The sequence below is a fragment of the Helicoverpa zea genome, chromosome 5 (assembly GCF_022581195.2).
Source record: "Helicoverpa zea isolate HzStark_Cry1AcR chromosome 5, ilHelZeax1.1, whole genome shotgun sequence".
NCBI lineage: Eukaryota > Metazoa > Arthropoda > Insecta > Lepidoptera > Noctuidae > Helicoverpa > Helicoverpa zea.
In genome coordinates, this window is record NC_061456.1 from 1,556,214 (window position 1) to 1,574,123 (window position 17,910).

The 17,910-nt window shown below is 37.2% G+C and overlaps 2 protein-coding genes across 2 annotated transcripts; both read right to left on the bottom strand.

Annotated features, from left to right (window-relative positions):
• Positions 1-850: 850 nt before the first annotated feature.
• LOC124630615 (protein amnionless) lies at positions 851-2,725 on the bottom strand. Its single transcript, XM_047164578.1, has one exon. It carries the CDS (start codon positions 2,723-2,725, stop codon positions 1,415-1,417), a length of 1,311 nt encoding a protein of 436 aa, XP_047020534.1. The 3' UTR covers positions 851-1,414.
• Positions 2,726-11,277: 8,552 nt separating this feature from the next.
• Positions 11,278-12,386, bottom strand: LOC124630458. Its single transcript, XM_047164370.1, has one exon. It carries the CDS (start codon positions 12,285-12,287, stop codon positions 11,382-11,384), a length of 906 nt encoding a protein of 301 aa, XP_047020326.1. The 5' UTR covers positions 12,288-12,386; the 3' UTR covers positions 11,278-11,381.
• Between the last annotated feature and the right edge of the window lie 5,524 nt (positions 12,387-17,910).

The window sequence follows — 17,910 nt, forward strand, 5'->3', positions numbered from 1 at the left end:
ACGTATTTTTTTTCCTTTCAAAGTTTTCTTGAGGTTGGTTGAAGATATTTTTGTGTGGCGCGTGTGTATGGTCAAAACTTTTGATGCCATTACTTGTCTACTAAATTAGGTACTTGCCATTTCTGATTTAAAATCTTTGATTAAGTAGACTGTTGCCTAACTATGGACTATGTAATCTTACACCCTTCCCGTTTATATAGACTTTTCTACAGAGGCTTTCTCACAATACTTACACCCTTTCTACTGTCCTGTGTAAATCCCATACTATAGGGTGCAATCCTACCATCATATCGATCACAAATGTTCTGAAACCACCTAAAATTACTTTCCATACTTCGTTCAGTATACCGCAACCCCAAAATCGAAGTCCAAGCGTCACCCATCCAAACCTAAGCTATATAAGTAGAAGTTCCACTCCAGTGAACACTAGAGGTATAAATCATGCACGCAACATAATACCTACCGTTGTCGACGACGTGATATATACGGAGACGCCCCACTGAGCTGGTGGTGTGATTCACTGCGCCATCATTAAGTACATGTAATTAGAACACATTTTATTTGATCGGTATATAGTGTACTGGAGTCTGCGAGCGATTTTGCTGGCTCCTTGAGAAAAACTTCTTACGGTGTTTGATGAAAAGTAGCCTAATGTGTAACAGCAACAGCTGTTGTTTGAGCTATGTTACCGTTCAAGTTTCATCAAAATCCATTAGGTAGTTTTTGGTAGCTTGCGAAAGAAAACATTTATACATACATTGTTTGCATTAATAGTAGTAACTATGTGTTATCTAGTAACTGCTTCATTTGTCTAGGAATTGGGTGCTTTCGAAATAAATAAAAATAAGAATTTTGGAAAATATTTTAATGCTACATATAAATCCTTATCTACCAGTTCCTAAACCTATTTACTTAAGGTAATTGCACGTACTAAGAATATATTAGTGGTGATACGGAAGTCATAAAAATGCTAAGAGCCTATAATCGGAGAGTTAGTGCCAAGTCAATAGACACTATAAAATATAGCCAGGGGATATTAATGTTTTATAGGTAAGACATTAAATCTAGTGCCCCTTTGTCGTGGTACTTATGTTTAGTGTATAGTCACGGTATCGGTTTTACAATCAATGCATCGATCGATATTATTGACAATACTACATTGTTAACTACAGTTTCATCTGAGTAGGAAGTTGTGAATATACACATGTTACATAAAGACTCAATAGACACAAATACATTGCATACAAAATATTTACTTTTTTCAAACTAAAATCAAATAAGTATTATTCATTTGTTTCTTTACAGACTTTTTTATTTAATTGACAGTTCTTGTAAATTCTGAATAACATTTATTATGTACGCTAAACTAATATTTCAACAAAACTTAAATATGTCGACATCTATAATATGCTTATCATTCCTCTACGGCAGACTCGGCCACTAACACACGCCCCCTTTTCGAATTATACAAAGGATTTCTAAAAGCTGTGTTACTTCTGGCACTGATCACTGAATCTCTTCTCGTCAGACTCACCACACTATCTGATCTCCTCTGGAACCTCGAGAATATACTGCCACCCATATATCTCGGTACTCTAGAGACTCTCAACTCCGGAATTTGATAATAATACGCGTACAATCCCCCCAAAGTTAAAACCACTGCGAAGAACATCGACACAAAGATTTTGGCACCCAAACCTGATTGGCTCAAAGGACTGCCGCTTATCTGAGCTACCTTACGTCCCTTAACCCACTGGTCTTGCAACGTGTAACTAATAGAATTGATGATCTCCGCACTAGACCCTACATATTCACCTTTGTCAACCACCACTAACTGAATTCTTCTGTATGGAATTTCTGGAGATAAACCGATATAATATACGATGGAGTCTTTTCCGTAACCATTCACAGTACTTTCGACAAGTTTGTCTAGTTTTTCCATTTCAAATTGTTCATCTGCATCAAACAATATGTAGCCACCACAAATTTCACAACAGAATCCCAGAGGCTTGACAGGGTGTGAACACGCAGGCTTCGGACAAAACTTGGCAGAACACTCAATTTCCATAGGATATTGTTGGCATGGACTTCCAAACTGAGAATAATGCGACCCCGACCCCTCACCGATCAGAACACCCGCGCTTATAAAATCATTCAATACAAATTGTTGCGTGTCAGAGCTGGATTGCGTCAAGATGCGAGAGATAAAAGACCTAGTGGTAGAATACCGAACTCCACCAATTTTGATACTCTTCACATACTGTGTTTTATCCGGCAGCTTCAGTGTGAATCTGGAATTTTCCGGAAATTCTACTTCATCATTGAAGCAAGGTACTCTGTCTGAGTCGGGAGTAGCTTCATTGAACTTCGGCGAACTCCAGACATCAGCTTGATTCCAGGAAGAGCGTCTTTTATCCAAGTAATACGCGTTCCCTTCTGTGCAGTTTGTATCATCAGGATTCGCTCCAAAGCTTATATTCCCATCTAAAACCAATTCGCCATCTTCTGGTAAGATAAATCCATGAACTTCAGTGCCCGGCGCAATTTTGACGGAACCGGCTATAACTTCAGGGAACACCACTGTTTGTTTTGAGCAAGGAAGTTTTCCGCCTTTGTAGTTCTCTGGTAACTTGAAGCTTGAGTTTGGGAGCCACTTGACAGCCGTCGCTGATATTAAACTTGTGCCGAATATAGTGAAACAATAAAGAGCCACAATTGGTGACATGTTGGAACCGAGGTATGCTAATGAATGTCAATTTTGTTCGGACAGTGTAATGTGACACTAAATGATGTCTGGTCGTTTATTATCTCTGGTCTGGTTGATGTTCGTGACACATGCAATCACAAGCCAGCGTTATTTGAGTGTAGATTTACACTTTGAATCATGTTAATCAGTTAAACGCATTGTTTGGGTAATTACGGGGATTATTAGTGTCGTGTGTCGCGAGTACTTTGGCTGCGTTAGTAAAATGAATATTCGAATTTATTAAGTTTGAACGTTTAGTGCTTATATTCGTTTTGGAGCGTAAGGCAAATAAATTAAATGTAAGAGATAAATTAAACGAAATATTCAGAATGTATGAGAATGATTTCGGCCCCACGCTTTTATTACATTTCTCGCTCCAAAGTATTCTTATAAGAGAAGCGAAAACAATCCATCACTTTGTGCAAAAGAATCTCATTTAAATAACCTTAGCAACAAACAGTAATATATTGCCTCCTGAATAAAAAAACCGCGACGAATTAGCCACGTTAATATCATAATATTTTCTGGAAAAAGTATACGTATAAACAAAAGATTAGGGGTAATCCGAGCGCGTCGAGAAACCCAACACCCGCGGATTACTGGCATCTTGAAGGAGCAATAAAAGTCATCGCCAGCCACGCACGACCATTACACTTGATACCTTATGATTTATCGCTAGATAACACTGGTAGGTGGTTAAATACAAACCATTAATGACTTTCGGAGGGGTTGGAAATTTAATAAGACGTCGCTCCCGTGCCAGGGAGCGTAGTTATGCAAATTTTATTGCAGGAAGAGCATCAGGTGGAATGTACGGGACCATATTGTGGTTTTAGCAGCGGGAACAAGGATTTTGTCATGTCAACCTGTCTTGTTTTGCAGTTGTGTGTTTGAATAAGTATCGCGTAACTGTGATTGTTTTAATATTTACGGATAACTTGCCATCATTCGCAAATTGTTTTTTCTTCATCATCACACATTACATATTTACACCAATATATTTTTACTATTTGCAAAGATGTAATAATCATTCATGAACACTTATTTTCCTCCTCGATTACGTGCCTCTCGTAAACCTAAGTCTCCGTAGGTACCCCAAAACTGCGGTCTATTTTTAAGCCTTAATACTGCAGTTTTTAAGAAATAAAATTTAATTTCACCAGTCACTTTTCCTTCCAAGCAATAATAACCTAACCGCGTAACCGCACAAAATATCGGGCCGTACATTCCACGAGTACTTTAGACATCGTAACAAGCCGCCGAAACGCACAATATGCTAGATGCCGAGATAACAGGGACCTCTAAGTGTTTGGGCTTTACGGTTCAGCATATAAACCGTTCTAGCATTCAGAGCGTTTACGAAGGAGGTTATAAAACCTCATTGTGGAGTCGTACGTGTTCGGGTTCCATATTTGAAGTTGGGATTTTTTTTTGTATTTTAGAAGCTTGAAGGTTAAGGTTGGGTTGGTTTGGGAGAAATGTTCTTTATTAAGACCTCTTTGGTGCTTTTGTCTGAGATTGAAAAACTGGATTGTTACTAAGGATTTTCTTTTCACTACAAGCGTTCTATTCATTATTTTCATGCTATTCAAAATTGAATATTTTCTGTGCAATAATGCCCCATGGTGATGATGACGATGAATAATATTCCGGTTCGTACATTACAAACCACTTACATTGATTACACTACACTTTTTTTATTATTGACTAATCTACTGGCTTCAAAAATCGTTCTACAAATAAAATGAACACTAAAACCCTTTATTAGAAAACTTAATTTAACATGAAATAATAGCTCCCATGAGAACGATAACAGCCCTCAACATCAAACTAACTACCCTTGAAACTACACCTCTAAAATGAAAACCATTTTCACCCTTACTATTAACAAAATAAGGCCTATATTAGCGTGACAATATTGAGCTTAAAGAGCGAACATTGTACCACATGTGTATCAATTCCTTGCAATGAGTCCGTTACTCAAAACACGTTCGGCCTATTCTCTGTTTGAATAGAGAACACGGAACTGTTTTGAGGAATAGACAATAATTATATAAGGAAAGTGTCACAGAGTAAAAATATCGCGGTAACAATGGTTTTGCCCATATATTGCCAATTTTCATTTAAAACGGCCCTCATTTCGGATATTTTTACAAAAGAAAATTATAATAACAAAATAACAATATTTCTACTCTGAAATGCCTTTTATTTATCTAATCTCTTGGATTATTTATACTGAAGCATTAATGAGTGATAACTTAAATCACAAAAGCCTCATAACTCATAATAAAACACACACTCGAATCATAATTTATTCGCCTTTCAATACAAGCTATAAAATCTATTCAGTCGCTAAAAGGTTGTATTAGCCACAGAGCAATACAAAACAGAGTGTTCACTACAGCAAGATATCGTTTCAACTTGACATAATCACTACAGCTGGGACCTAGTTCAAAAGTATATTAATCACTTAGATGATTTTGTAATACAAGCTGTTGATTTGCATCCATGCAATAATCAAGGACGTAATTATGCTAATGATTCTCAACCCATTTCAACAAAAAAATGGTACGTATTTTGTTTTTTCGGAAATCCGTCAATGTCATCTAGCCATATTTAAACTCGGTGGGTGTGTTACTGGCCTTATAACCGTGCTGAGCCTATACAAATGCAAAGACAATGCATACGCAACGATCATTCATAAAATTGGGTTCCTTCTGAAATACACATCACATTGACATTAGAATGACGAAAAAAGCAACGCAAATTAGCTATTTCCCGTCTATCGTAATTCCAATCAGCAAAACTGTCATTTATTTGCCAGACAATATCTTTATCTTTATCAAAATTCTTAAAACAGAAAAAACATTGGAGACATTCTTCAATCTCGCACAACCCAAGTGACACCAAAGTGACCTGCCCAAATGAACACTCCATTTGTTCATGCTCCATATCCAGATAGAAAGTCGTAAAGTAATCTCAATACTTTGTTGGTTCTACAGAATGTTTATGGTATAATTGGCCATTAGACAATGTATAGAGTTTATTGCCATGGCTATTGCTATCGACGTATTCTCGCTAGGTTTTTATTGATCCCCGCTATTTTATATAAGGGCTATAAACAGTAGTAGGCTTTTATATAATTCTATTATTGTGTGGGCGCGATAAGCGTTAATTTGTAAAGAAATATTTATTGCTGGTTTTAAGACGATTTCTATTTTTTATTTAATTTATATAATTCGGCTTAAATAAGTTTGTTTTATCTTTAAAATGGCATAAGCTTATAACTAAAATGGTAGGTTTTCTTGGTTGAATAAAACCAAACTTATGATATAAACAAGTTGTTTTGTTAGACCTGTGCTTATAGAAACTAGTATATCTACGAATCTATACTTAATACAGTCGACTCTTGTTAATTCAAACCTGCGATATTTCGAACCTCTCGTTAATTCAAAGTTATCACGAGTTCCCTACAAAATCTCTTTATATTTCGAACTAAATCAATACATTTTGTTGCACTTGGTAATTCGAACGAATTAAGCATTGCTATATAACAAAACGACGCGTTAATTCGAATTCTTAGTCGTCCAACATTCGAGAATTCAAAGTTGCAGAGAGGAAGAGGTGGAAAGATTGTAAGTCAGAGTCAGAGAGCAGTCTGAGTAGCAGCAATCTGTTTTGAAGCAGTATGACGGGGGCTGTTTCGAAATATTAATTAATTCACATTATGAATACATGTATGGCATGCACACAAATGTGTCTTTAAACTTTTGTCATTGTTATAAAATAGCAGTTAACAAATAATAATTGATCAACACTTAATAATTCGAAGTTTTATTTATTTTCTCTGACAAATTTCGAACCATTTAATATTTCAAAAACTCGATAATTCGTAATATTTTAAGAGTCCCTCGAGTTTCGAATTCACGAGAGTCGACTGTATTTCAAAAAACTAAAGAGTTTGTTTGCTTGAACGCGCTAATCTCGGGAACTACTTTCATTGTTTAGCGGCCTTTTTATCGCGATCAAAGGTGTGCTCACGGGATTTTATAAATACGTACCTACGACGTGACCCCCTAATCTTTTTGAAAACGGCAACAATTGTAGTTCTCGATAAAAACCCCACAATTCACGACTAGCTGTTATCTGAACTAGGTTCGAGCACTACTTTTGTGCAGCCATTGTTGTTGCTCTTTAGAAATAATCAGTCTTCTGTGCTAAAGAATTGCGACGATCGGTTTGGTACAGTGCGGTTATACGATCTTGGCATGGTGAAGTAATTAAAAAAAAAGTGCAACTATGAATCCTACCGTGTTCTCGGAACGTAATGTCAAAATACTAGAGCCAAAGTTGTGATGCTTTAATTTAGTGACAGAATTTAAGAATATAATACCTACATAACACTTATATAAAAAAATAAAGGATCCATGTTGACTATGTTTAACCACTACTTCATAATTTTCCAGAAGTTCTTAATTACTTTGATATCTAATACCATAATGGATACCTATGCCTCAAATGTATGCAACTAATAAAGTTATATTAAACGACCCCATTAACATAAATATACGCAGAATTAAGAATCTCTTTTTTTAAGACTTCAATAAAAATTAACCAACGGCCAATCCACAACACGGCCACCGCTGTAGTCCCCTGATCGGCCGTACCTATAACAAAAGAATCAATTTATCACGACACCTGAAAGGTCAGCCTACCGGGCTCGGAAGACAGGTGACTAGCTTTCACCAGCTATAGGTAGGTATTAATAGATCTGTTTACCTATTGACTTTCTAAAGGCCTAGAACTTTTGTTTTAGGAAATAATGAAATTGAATGATGATTTTAAAGGGCTGTTTTTGGAACCAAGAAACTTGTGTAAAAAATTTCCGTTCGTCAATAGGTTCTATATGAAATGTTTGTTCTGTGCTGAATAGGATTTCTAGAATAATTGAGCTAGTCCTTGGCTCTTTGAATCACTATCAAAGCTCGGGAATGAGACTCTAGTGTGTTTTCGTGTTTATTTATAAAGGAAAACCAAATGGAGGCTTATTTTGCGAGAAAAGAAGCACCGATTACATTAGAGTAGTCTTACCAATCATCACCCTTCCACCCATATCCCAATTTTATTTGGCATCGGTGCAGCATGTTTTCTTCTTCCATACTCTTTTATCTGCTGTTGTCTCACCAGTAGCCTTCTACACCTTAAGTATATAGGCGAAAAAAAAACAAATAAGCAAATTATGTTCTATCTAATCGTTTAGTTTGAGCAAAGTTATTGAAATATTCCATCTATCACGCATGCTACTCACCGTATCTCATTCATGTTGCATTTCAGCTCTCGATGCATCATACACACGCTTGCATAAACACAACATTCATCAACTGTGTATTACCGGTACCATCATAGAATTAACAAAACTTTACTTCCGCGATAATGTACTACGAAAATAACTCTGACTGTCTGTCAGCTTGTCTTTAAAGCAAACTGAAAATATACTAAAATCTAGTCATGATAGCTTGGTGCTTCAATTTCATTGCTCTATCGTCATAAAATACCTAAAGTCGTCTTGCATATCACCTACTGAGAATACGAGTAAACGCCAACGGAATACTCTCAGAACTAGGATTTCAGGTATAAAGCAATTAGCCGCAAATAGGATCTGAAATGTGGCAACCTGGGGCCCTACCATGATCTCTCAAGGCAATAAATTGTGAAGAAGTTTTAGTGAAAATGTAGATTAGTATCTTAAGTTCTTATTACTATGTGTGTATATAGTGTTTCAGGTATGTCCATCTACAATGTCTTTCTCCATACCTATTTTCATTTAGTTCTTGGTCAAATGGGTTGTCAAGCAAAGTATAACGAACACAGAATAAGGCAGTTACGAATAAGCAAATTAAATGATAAGATAGTGTTTAATGATAGGTTTTGTTGTAGTGTCTTCCGTATGATATACCTATACATATTTATTTCTCTATAAAAGTAAAGATTGGCGAAAAATGGGGATGCTCCATATACTCAAATGATATTAGTATTTACTTTCTCTCATAAGCAATAATATCACAACCACGTCATAGTACTGGCTACCGAATACCTTCCAGCAATAAATTCAGGCTCCCTACAAAATATACAATGTTGGGAACATTAATCTTCTACTCATGAAGTGCTTTAATAATAAGAAGTTCACATCCGTCCATGGCTACCTACACACCCACATAAACTCATTTATTCAGCACCCAGAATCAATACCTGCCTATATCACGGCAGGAACTACTTTTATGATACCAAAAGACCTTAATGATCTCGCCAACCCAGCAAAATATAGGCCGATTACTTGCCTGCAAACCTTGTACAAAATCATCACATCCTGTATTACTGAATTGATATACCAACACATTGGCGCCAATAACATCTTGGCCGAACAACAAAAGGGATGTCGAAGGTTTAGCCAGGGATGTAAGGAGCAGCTTATCATAGATTCCATAATTCTTAAAAAGACCCAAAAAACTAAATCCGACCTTTTCAGCATGTACATAGATTACCAAAAGGCATACGACTCCGTACCTCATTCGTGGCTTGTACAAATTTTGGAAATATACAAAATACACCCAACGCTAGTAAGCTTCCTAAGAACAACGATGACAACCTGGAGCACGGTACTAAAACTCAATATTGCTGGTGAAACACTCCACACCGATCCAATCAAAATACAGAGAGGAATTTTTCAGGGGGATGCGCTAAGCCCCCTTTGGTTCTGTCTTGCCCTAAACCCCTTATCTAATATATTAAACTCCACCTCACTAGGTATTCCCTTAAATAATACTCACGATAATGTAGCCCACCCACATAACAGCGTTCTAAGCCACCTGATGTACATGGACGATATAAAGCTTTATGCAAAAACCGAAAGCGAACTACATCACTTGGCTAACCTTACAGAACAATTTAGTAATGATATTAAGATGCAATTTGGTATTGATAAATGTAAGATAAATTCAGTTAGAGCAGGACAGAACTACCAACACTACTATAGCTTAGGGAATGGTGCACAAATAGAACCGTTAAATGAACAAGAAACTTACAAATATTTAGGATACGCACAATCACGCCAAATTCACTTTAAAGACACGAAAAACAAACTCAAACAGCAATTCCAACACCGACTCAATGCTATACTGAAAACACAACTATATTCCCGAAATACCATTAAGGCCATCAATACTTATGCCATACCTGTTCTGACCTATTCATTCGGGATTATTAACTGGACCAAAACAGACCTGAAAAGCTTACAACGCAAAATTAACACCACACTGACTAAATTCAGAAAACACCACCCAAGAGCCTGTTTGCAGAGGCAGACACTACCGCGGAAAGAAGGAGGAAGAGGTCTGATCGACATATTAAATCTACATAACAGACAGATCGCAACCCTTAGGCAATATTTCTTTTCCAAAACCGCATCCTCGACGCTCCACAAACTCATAACACAAAACGATAAACATTTTACACCTCTCAACCTAACAGACACAAACTCACAGAAAAATGAAGAGGTAATAGATGACAAAACAAAATTGTTAGAATGGAGCCAAAAGTCTCTACACGGAAGACATCGTCACGATTTATGCCAAACTAATGTCGACAAGGAGGCGTCGAACGCATGGCTTAATCGAGGCGAACTCTTCCCGGAGACTGAAGGCTTCATGATAGCGATACAAGACCAAATAATAGAGACCAAAAATTTCAGAAAACACATTATAAAAAACTTAACTAATGACACTTGTAGGAAATGCCATAGCGCCCCAGAAACCATACAGCATATTACAGGTGCATGCAAATCAATAGCCCAAACTGACTATAAACATAGACATGATCAAGTAGCCAACGTTATACACCAAAACCTAGCCCATCAATACAAGCTCATAGATTCTGTAGTTCCTTATTATAAATATAACCCAGAAACCGTCTTAGAGAATCCTACAACAAAACTGTACTTTGATAGAGCAATACTTACAGACCGCACAGTACACTTCAATAGACCAGATATTACCCTAATAGACAAAGTTAATAGAACCGGATTTTTGATCGACATCGCAATACCCAATACACACAATCTTCAAACAACGATAGCAGAAAAATTAAGTAAATACACCGAACTAAAAGACGAGATAAGCCGACTCTGGCATCTACAAAAAGTCACAATAGTACCCATAGTCTTATCTACGACCGGCGTTATCCCCAAACAACTACACCAATCCCTCACCTCCCTCAATCTCCCTCCGTACACGTATCACTTATTGCAGAAAGCAGTAATATTAAACACGTGCAGACTAGTCCGTAAGTTCCTACAATGCGAAATAGATACAACAAATATTTACACCAATACACATACACACCCTGTCACACAATCTATACGACTGAACCGAAACAGTCCTAGTATCACCACCAACCCCACTGATGACTACTTGGCTTAGGCCCGTGTCACCAGTTTTGTCCGGCTAAAAGCCGAGAAAAAACAGCATAAACAAAAAAATAATAATAATAAAATTTATTTCAGAATTGCTTCCATAAATTGTTAGTAACAGTGTTCTTAGCCTATGTTAGTAATAGCATGACAAAAATGAAAAAATATATTTCAGGCACTTGCTTTCGCGTGTAGGCCTATACAGTGCGCTATAAGCACAGAGTCCCACCGGCCTCCGCACGCGGCCAGGATGGCGTTAGGGCTGCCGCGCACCCGGGACAATAAAGACGCACTTCGCTTGCGTATGACGGCGTAAAAGCCGTCCACGCGCGCCTCCGCGAACATGCTACTGGCGCTACAGTACCGCGGCAGCCCCATCAGCACCCTGAACGCATTGTTGTATTGCACACGCAGAGCGTTGTATGTCCTCTGCGTGTATTTGGTCCACAAACTGCACGTGTAAAAGGTCTGGCAGAAAGCTCTAAACAGTGTGACCTTCACTTGTTCAGTACACCGTGCGAATCTGCGAGCCAACATGTTACAGCGAACAGACAACGCCCTGCGTTCCCTCTCCACATCCATATCATCTTTAAGGTCCTCGGTGACCCAGTGACCCAGATACTTGAAGTGAGTGACTTGGTTCAATGGTGTACCATAGAGTGAGACGGGAGATACCACTGTGACCTCTTTTTTAGGTGCTTTAAATACCATAATCTCACTTTTTTTAACATTGTACCTGAGCCCATGGGCCTCCGCATACTCCTCACATATACTGAGTAGCTTCCGCAGCGCGCCGATTGAGGGACTGAGCAGGACCATATCATCCGCGTAGCTTATATTATTTACGCAAATCCCATCTATGTGACACCCGATGCCGGTGCCGCTCAGTTCACCAATCAGGCGGTCCATGTATAAATTAAATAACTTCGGTGAGGTCAACCCTCCCTGCCGCACCCCACACTCTAACTTATATTCATCCGACTTACTAGCCGCCCACCTAACAGCGTTATTCTGATTATTGTACCAGTACTTCAATACTGATACAATTTCAGGGGGTAGACTAGTGTCTTGATACATTTTAGTCCACAGCAGGTCGTACGAGACCAAGTCGAAAGCCCTGGACAGGTCCAGGAAACATGCGTATACTGGCGTCTTACGAGCGGTGTAGTATTGCACAGTCTGCTTGAGGCACAAAATCGCACTTTCAGTGGATAGACCAGTTCGAAAACCAAACTGGCCATCATGCAGTTTTATATGTTTTGTTAAATGGCCGTCAAGCAAACTGTCCAATACCTTCGCTATAACCGTGGCTAAGGAGATTGGCCTGTAGTTAGACCTGTCCGAGACATTTCCGGTCTTGTTTTTTACAATGGGTACAACAATGGTATACATGAGATCATCAGGCAGGTAGGAGTGGCTAATGCACAGATTAAACAATAGAGCCAGAACCCTAGGCAAGTGTACCCCAGCATGCCGCAGGTGCTCAATGCTGAGGCCATCATGACCTGGAGATTTGCCTCTTTTCATAGATTTAATAACTATATCAATTTCCTTTGCAGTGAACTTTACATCGAATTATATTTAGCTCAGCTCTTGCCAAGTACTGAGAAATGGAACTTCGGCGAATATATTTTACTAGTGCGTCATTGTTTCACATTTATATTAGGTAACGTAATCTTAGAAAATGTCACTTTTGAAATAAGCTGACTTCAGGAATGTAAGTTTTCCTTCTAATTTTATTAATTTGCTTAACCTCCGTAACTATGTTTCATAAACCAAAACACCAACATACCCATTAGTCATAGACAACAAAAGTTAATACAGTTTACCTTCATACTATGGGACCCATTTTTGGATCCAAGAACTATAGCATCTGAATTTTCATAGCCTTTCTTAACTTTACTAAATCTATATAGCCTGGTAATAATAAAGCAACACTAATCATCAATTAACTGAATCCGTAAAAATATTAAAAAACAACTTTCCCAACTCAGTTTATCTACCAAATATTTTACGAAAACATAAATGCTCACTTATAATACCACAAGAGCTTCAAAATTATCGGGTATTTTCCGATAGGTTCGTTGCAAACAAATGAAGGAGTCAAGTTTTTCAGGTTAAAAAATAACGAGCGCGAAGCGCGAGTGATTTTTCCTGAAAAACTTGACGACTTTATTTGTTTGCAGGGAACCTTGAGGGAAATGCCAGATAATTATGAAGCTCGTGTGGTATTCGGGAGATTATTTTTCCGTCCCAAATGTCGGCCACAACCTGTCAGTTTGACGTAGCAACGACCAGAGAAAATATTCAAAAAATTTTCAGTATAATACCATGTAGGTTGTACCACGTGACGTCGAATGGTGCAATTCTATTGGTCGATATTTGGGTCGGAAAAATAATCAACAAAACACTCAAAAGAAACCAACAGAAAGTTAGACCAAAAATCGAACAGCACAGTCAAACTTTAACATACCCGGATAAAGCCGGAACGCTCCGGTTTCAACTTGCCCGGGCAACTTCTAAATCATATAAAAATAGTTGGGCAAGAATAGTGACGTCTCGCGGGCAACTTAAAATGGCTTACATAGCTCGAACTTGGGATATTTTAAGGATATAAATCTTTCTTTGCAATGTCAATGTCAGATTTTGCATAATATTTCGTGTAAATACGCTTTAGAATTTGATTGTTGTGAAAACCTTCGTAGCTGACAGTTTCCTTTAAAAGTTTGTTGAAAATATTTTAGTTTTGAAATACTGTAAGGACTGTGACAGTAGCATTGTCGGCATTGTATATTTTATGACGATGCAGCTATCAATTTTTTTTTTACATCACGGCCCGGGGAAGAAAAAATAAAAAAAAATTGTTCTATTGTCAAAAAATATAAAATCACATCGTTTTTTTTCTTACATAATGGCCAGTGTTTTTGTACTTTTTGGAGAAGAAGAAGGGATACACCAGAATTAACAATTTCTTGCAATATCGAACTCTGACTCATTAATTCATTATGTATGAACACTACGGATACCCATTTCTCCTATTTGCATCTTACAACTAAAACCTCATTTACATTTGTCAATACAAATACATAGTTAGATGCATTAGTTTGACTAATGACAATCTAAGACAATATGCATTGAAGACGAACTGCAAATTGATCATCGTAATTCTCACCGTAAATAATTGTATGATTTAAGTTTTTAAATTCAGAATTCAACAGAATTTACATATCTTCTATATTTAAATTGTGAAAGGCACATAACAAGGATCCGCAACAAACCCTTGACAGATCATTCAAATAAAGACAACAAAGTGTTTGCCCAATGAGTGATAGGGTTACAAAACGTTCATACAAAACTGTTTGCAATAAATCAAGTCCTCCTTACCTATCTAAACTTCACCCTTCAGCCGTTAAACAAAACACAAACAACCAAAGATTAAAATAGAATAAATTATTAACCCTTGTCTTAACATCGAAAAATTATTATACGGAACAGAGATGTTACTCCGCTGCATTTAATACAGAATAACACCACACAAAGCAATTTCAACTTTATGATTTAGAACTTAAAGTTGGAAATGTCAGTTACACAGCAATTCATTATCGTCTCCTTAATTGTAACAGCAACAGCGTTTAGTTTCGTTTGTTTTGCGATTTTGTACGTATGTCTGTGTAATGGAAAACGTGACTTAGTGGTTTGATATTAAAGTTGTGTTTGGCTTAAATGTGTTTTGGTGGACGGTAATGCAGTTTTTGGCCGCCCGCTGAGCGCAGCCGAGGCGATCATAACAAATCATCAAGTTGTTTCTTAAGGTAGGGACACATTAGCGAACATGGCTTTTAAATTAATGAGGATCTCAAACCAGGAATGTTTCTATTAGGGAAAGTGTGACAAATAAATACTATGGTCTATATATCTTTTTAAAGTATTTAAGTAACTCAGCCAAAGCCAACAAACATCAATTAAAACTGGCAGACTTAACAGAACTCAAACATAGGCATTATTCTAAATTAAAGCCTTTATATTAGAGGTATATCCTCCCCTTTACCAAATGAAACACATCTCTAAACACAACTAGGTACTGTTGACATATTGCAGCTCGCCTGTTCCTAGAATTATAATTTGATTAATTCACAGAACAAACTAGTTAGCGCCAACTCTCGTGAAACAGAACTATATCGCGCTTGTGTACTCCGCTTATAGTTTAGTTGGACATAATTTCTAATACTGTAATAACTAACACAAATATGCTTGCTTAAGCTATCTCAACATTTGCAAGGATGACATGGTGTAGGATTTTCGGGTTGTAGAATTGTTCTGAAGAGTCACACTGAACACGAGCGGCTCCCGAAAGAACAGAAGAAACTGACCCTCCGTTATGGTGGCGTATTGATTGGCCTTAGTACGAGTACGCGGGTTCAATTCCAGTTCAGGTAAGTGAAAATAGGAAGGAAAACATTTTTAGAAAATGGATTTAAAAGTCTAAAATCATCAATCCGCCTTGAGCAAGCGTGGTGATTAACGCTCATTCTCTGCATGAGAAGAGACCTTTGCCTTACAGTTTTTCAGTAAAAGAGTAGTAAGAACTCCATTCTATAACACCCAAAACAGGCGCGAAAATAGATTCTTTACCACCTCATAAATAACCTCCTAATTATGCGGTTGCCATTAAAAAGTGTTCCTTCCACTACCAGATTTTTTATGTACCAAAAAACTCCATATTCTGTTTTTGCATCGACAATTTTTTAAACGTATTATGCACTCACCCTTAAACAAACGCAGCACAAGACGTTACTGACATATCGGTACTGGCTCGGCTTAAATTGTTCGCCGCGTGGGGCGACGCAAATAATTGAATAGCTCCACAAGGAACATTATAGTACACGGTGACGTCATTATACGAATCACTAGTTTATTGTTTGATAGCTTATCGTTGTCATAAAACTAAAGGTATTATTTGTATTGTTAATTGTTGAAGTCCCAATTGTACTAACTGGACTCTTTCCCCTTAAAATTGGATCAGTGTTTGCGGTTGACTTTGACAAACATAGACTAGGGTCCGGTTGAAACCAAAAGCAGCTAGGGAAACTGTAGGTAATTTTGCTAAGAACATAACTCGATGTCGAATATATCCTGCAAAATTACTACCATTGCCATCATCTGTCATCAATCTCAATGTATACCTACCAATTTAATAGAGGCGAATAATTCGTTTGTTTTTTGAACGCACTGATATCAGGAACTCTTGAACATGGAATAAACCTCGGAATCCTCGGCAGAAGCCCATATTTTGCTGAAATATTATACAGCCTTTTTTTATTTTAAAATGAGTCTAAAAAAACAAGTTCACAATTCAGACAACGTCACCCGAAGCCCAGTAAATCGCATCGCAGCTTCGCGCCCATAATTCCTCAGTTATGTTCAGCATTAGCGGATTGCATCGTGTGTACCGTGCCTTATTTATGACGAGCCGTTTATGTTACGATTATGTATTCGTAAATTATGACGTAAGGTTTTATATTATTGTTTTTTATTTATTAAATGTAATTGGCGTAGTGGTTTGGAAGGTATTATTATAATACATTATTTGGACTTTAGTCCACTCCTGCGGTTATATGACATTTCGGTAATTAAACTTCGATTTTTCCTTATTATATTGCGTTGAAAATTCATATTAAGTATATTATTATTCTGAAGACTGCAAATTAATAATTATTCTTATCCTAACTAATATTATTATCGAAAGTAAATATGTTGTTTAATCTGTCACGTTTTCGATGTTTGTTTCACAGATTAGCTAGAGCCGAAAAAGTACATAGGCTACTTTTTACCTGATTGCGAGAATTAGGGCCCTCGGGACGTAAGTGGGACAGCTAGTAACCAATATATCTTTGCAGTCTCAACTAAGTATATCTCTCAAACTAGTAAGTGATAATTACACAACACAAGGGATAACACATTTATCAATTAAAACTTTTCATAAAAAGTTTGTAGACTTTGCTCTTGTCTCTGTAACGATACCCGCGGGATTCTTACTAACTTACCACGTTCATTAATTAAATAATTAACTAATACGCACGTTCCAGGATTGTTTACATTGGTATATTATATTATCTACTCAAGAGAAGCGTAAATTAAAATTGTTTAGTGAGAGTGTGAGAATAAAAATGGGAGTCAAAATTTATTTTCTCCGAAGGCCAAAAACTCGCGAAAATTGTAGGCTTAAAAGAGATGAACTTCTTAGAGTAGTTTTCCAAGAAAAACTTATAAATAGTGTTGAATAGCACAATTAACAAACGGTTGTTTGATTTTTATCTATCTTTAAACGAAGCCACATAGAGCTTATCCTGTGTAATGACACAAAGGTGATCAAAAAACATCCGCCAACACGTCCAACAATAATAATCTCAAACCGCTAAAGACCAGAAATTATCAAACAAAACAAACGAAAGGACCCATTATCCCTTACTAATCCTCTCATCCTAACGAGGGAAAAATAATTTAATTACCACGTTTTCAGTTGCCCACTCGACACCCACTCCAAAGTGAAGAGATTTCGAGTTTTCTACGGAAAAGCAATTACAATAATGAACCTCAAGAGGTGTTACAACCAGTTTAAGATGACCTTCTAATTTCAAATGTGTCTTTGAGCATACAGGTCAGGTTATAGTGGTGGTTCTTGCATTATGTTTGGGCCTAA

Excerpts from the sequence above, each read along its gene's own strand:
- LOC124630615 (XM_047164578.1), bottom strand. The coding sequence starts at position 2,725 with ATGTCACCAATTGTGGCTCTTTATTGTTTCACTATATTCGGCACAAGT.
- LOC124630458 (XM_047164370.1), bottom strand. The coding sequence starts at position 12,287 with ATGTATCAAGACACTAGTCTACCCCCTGAAATTGTATCAGTATTGAAG.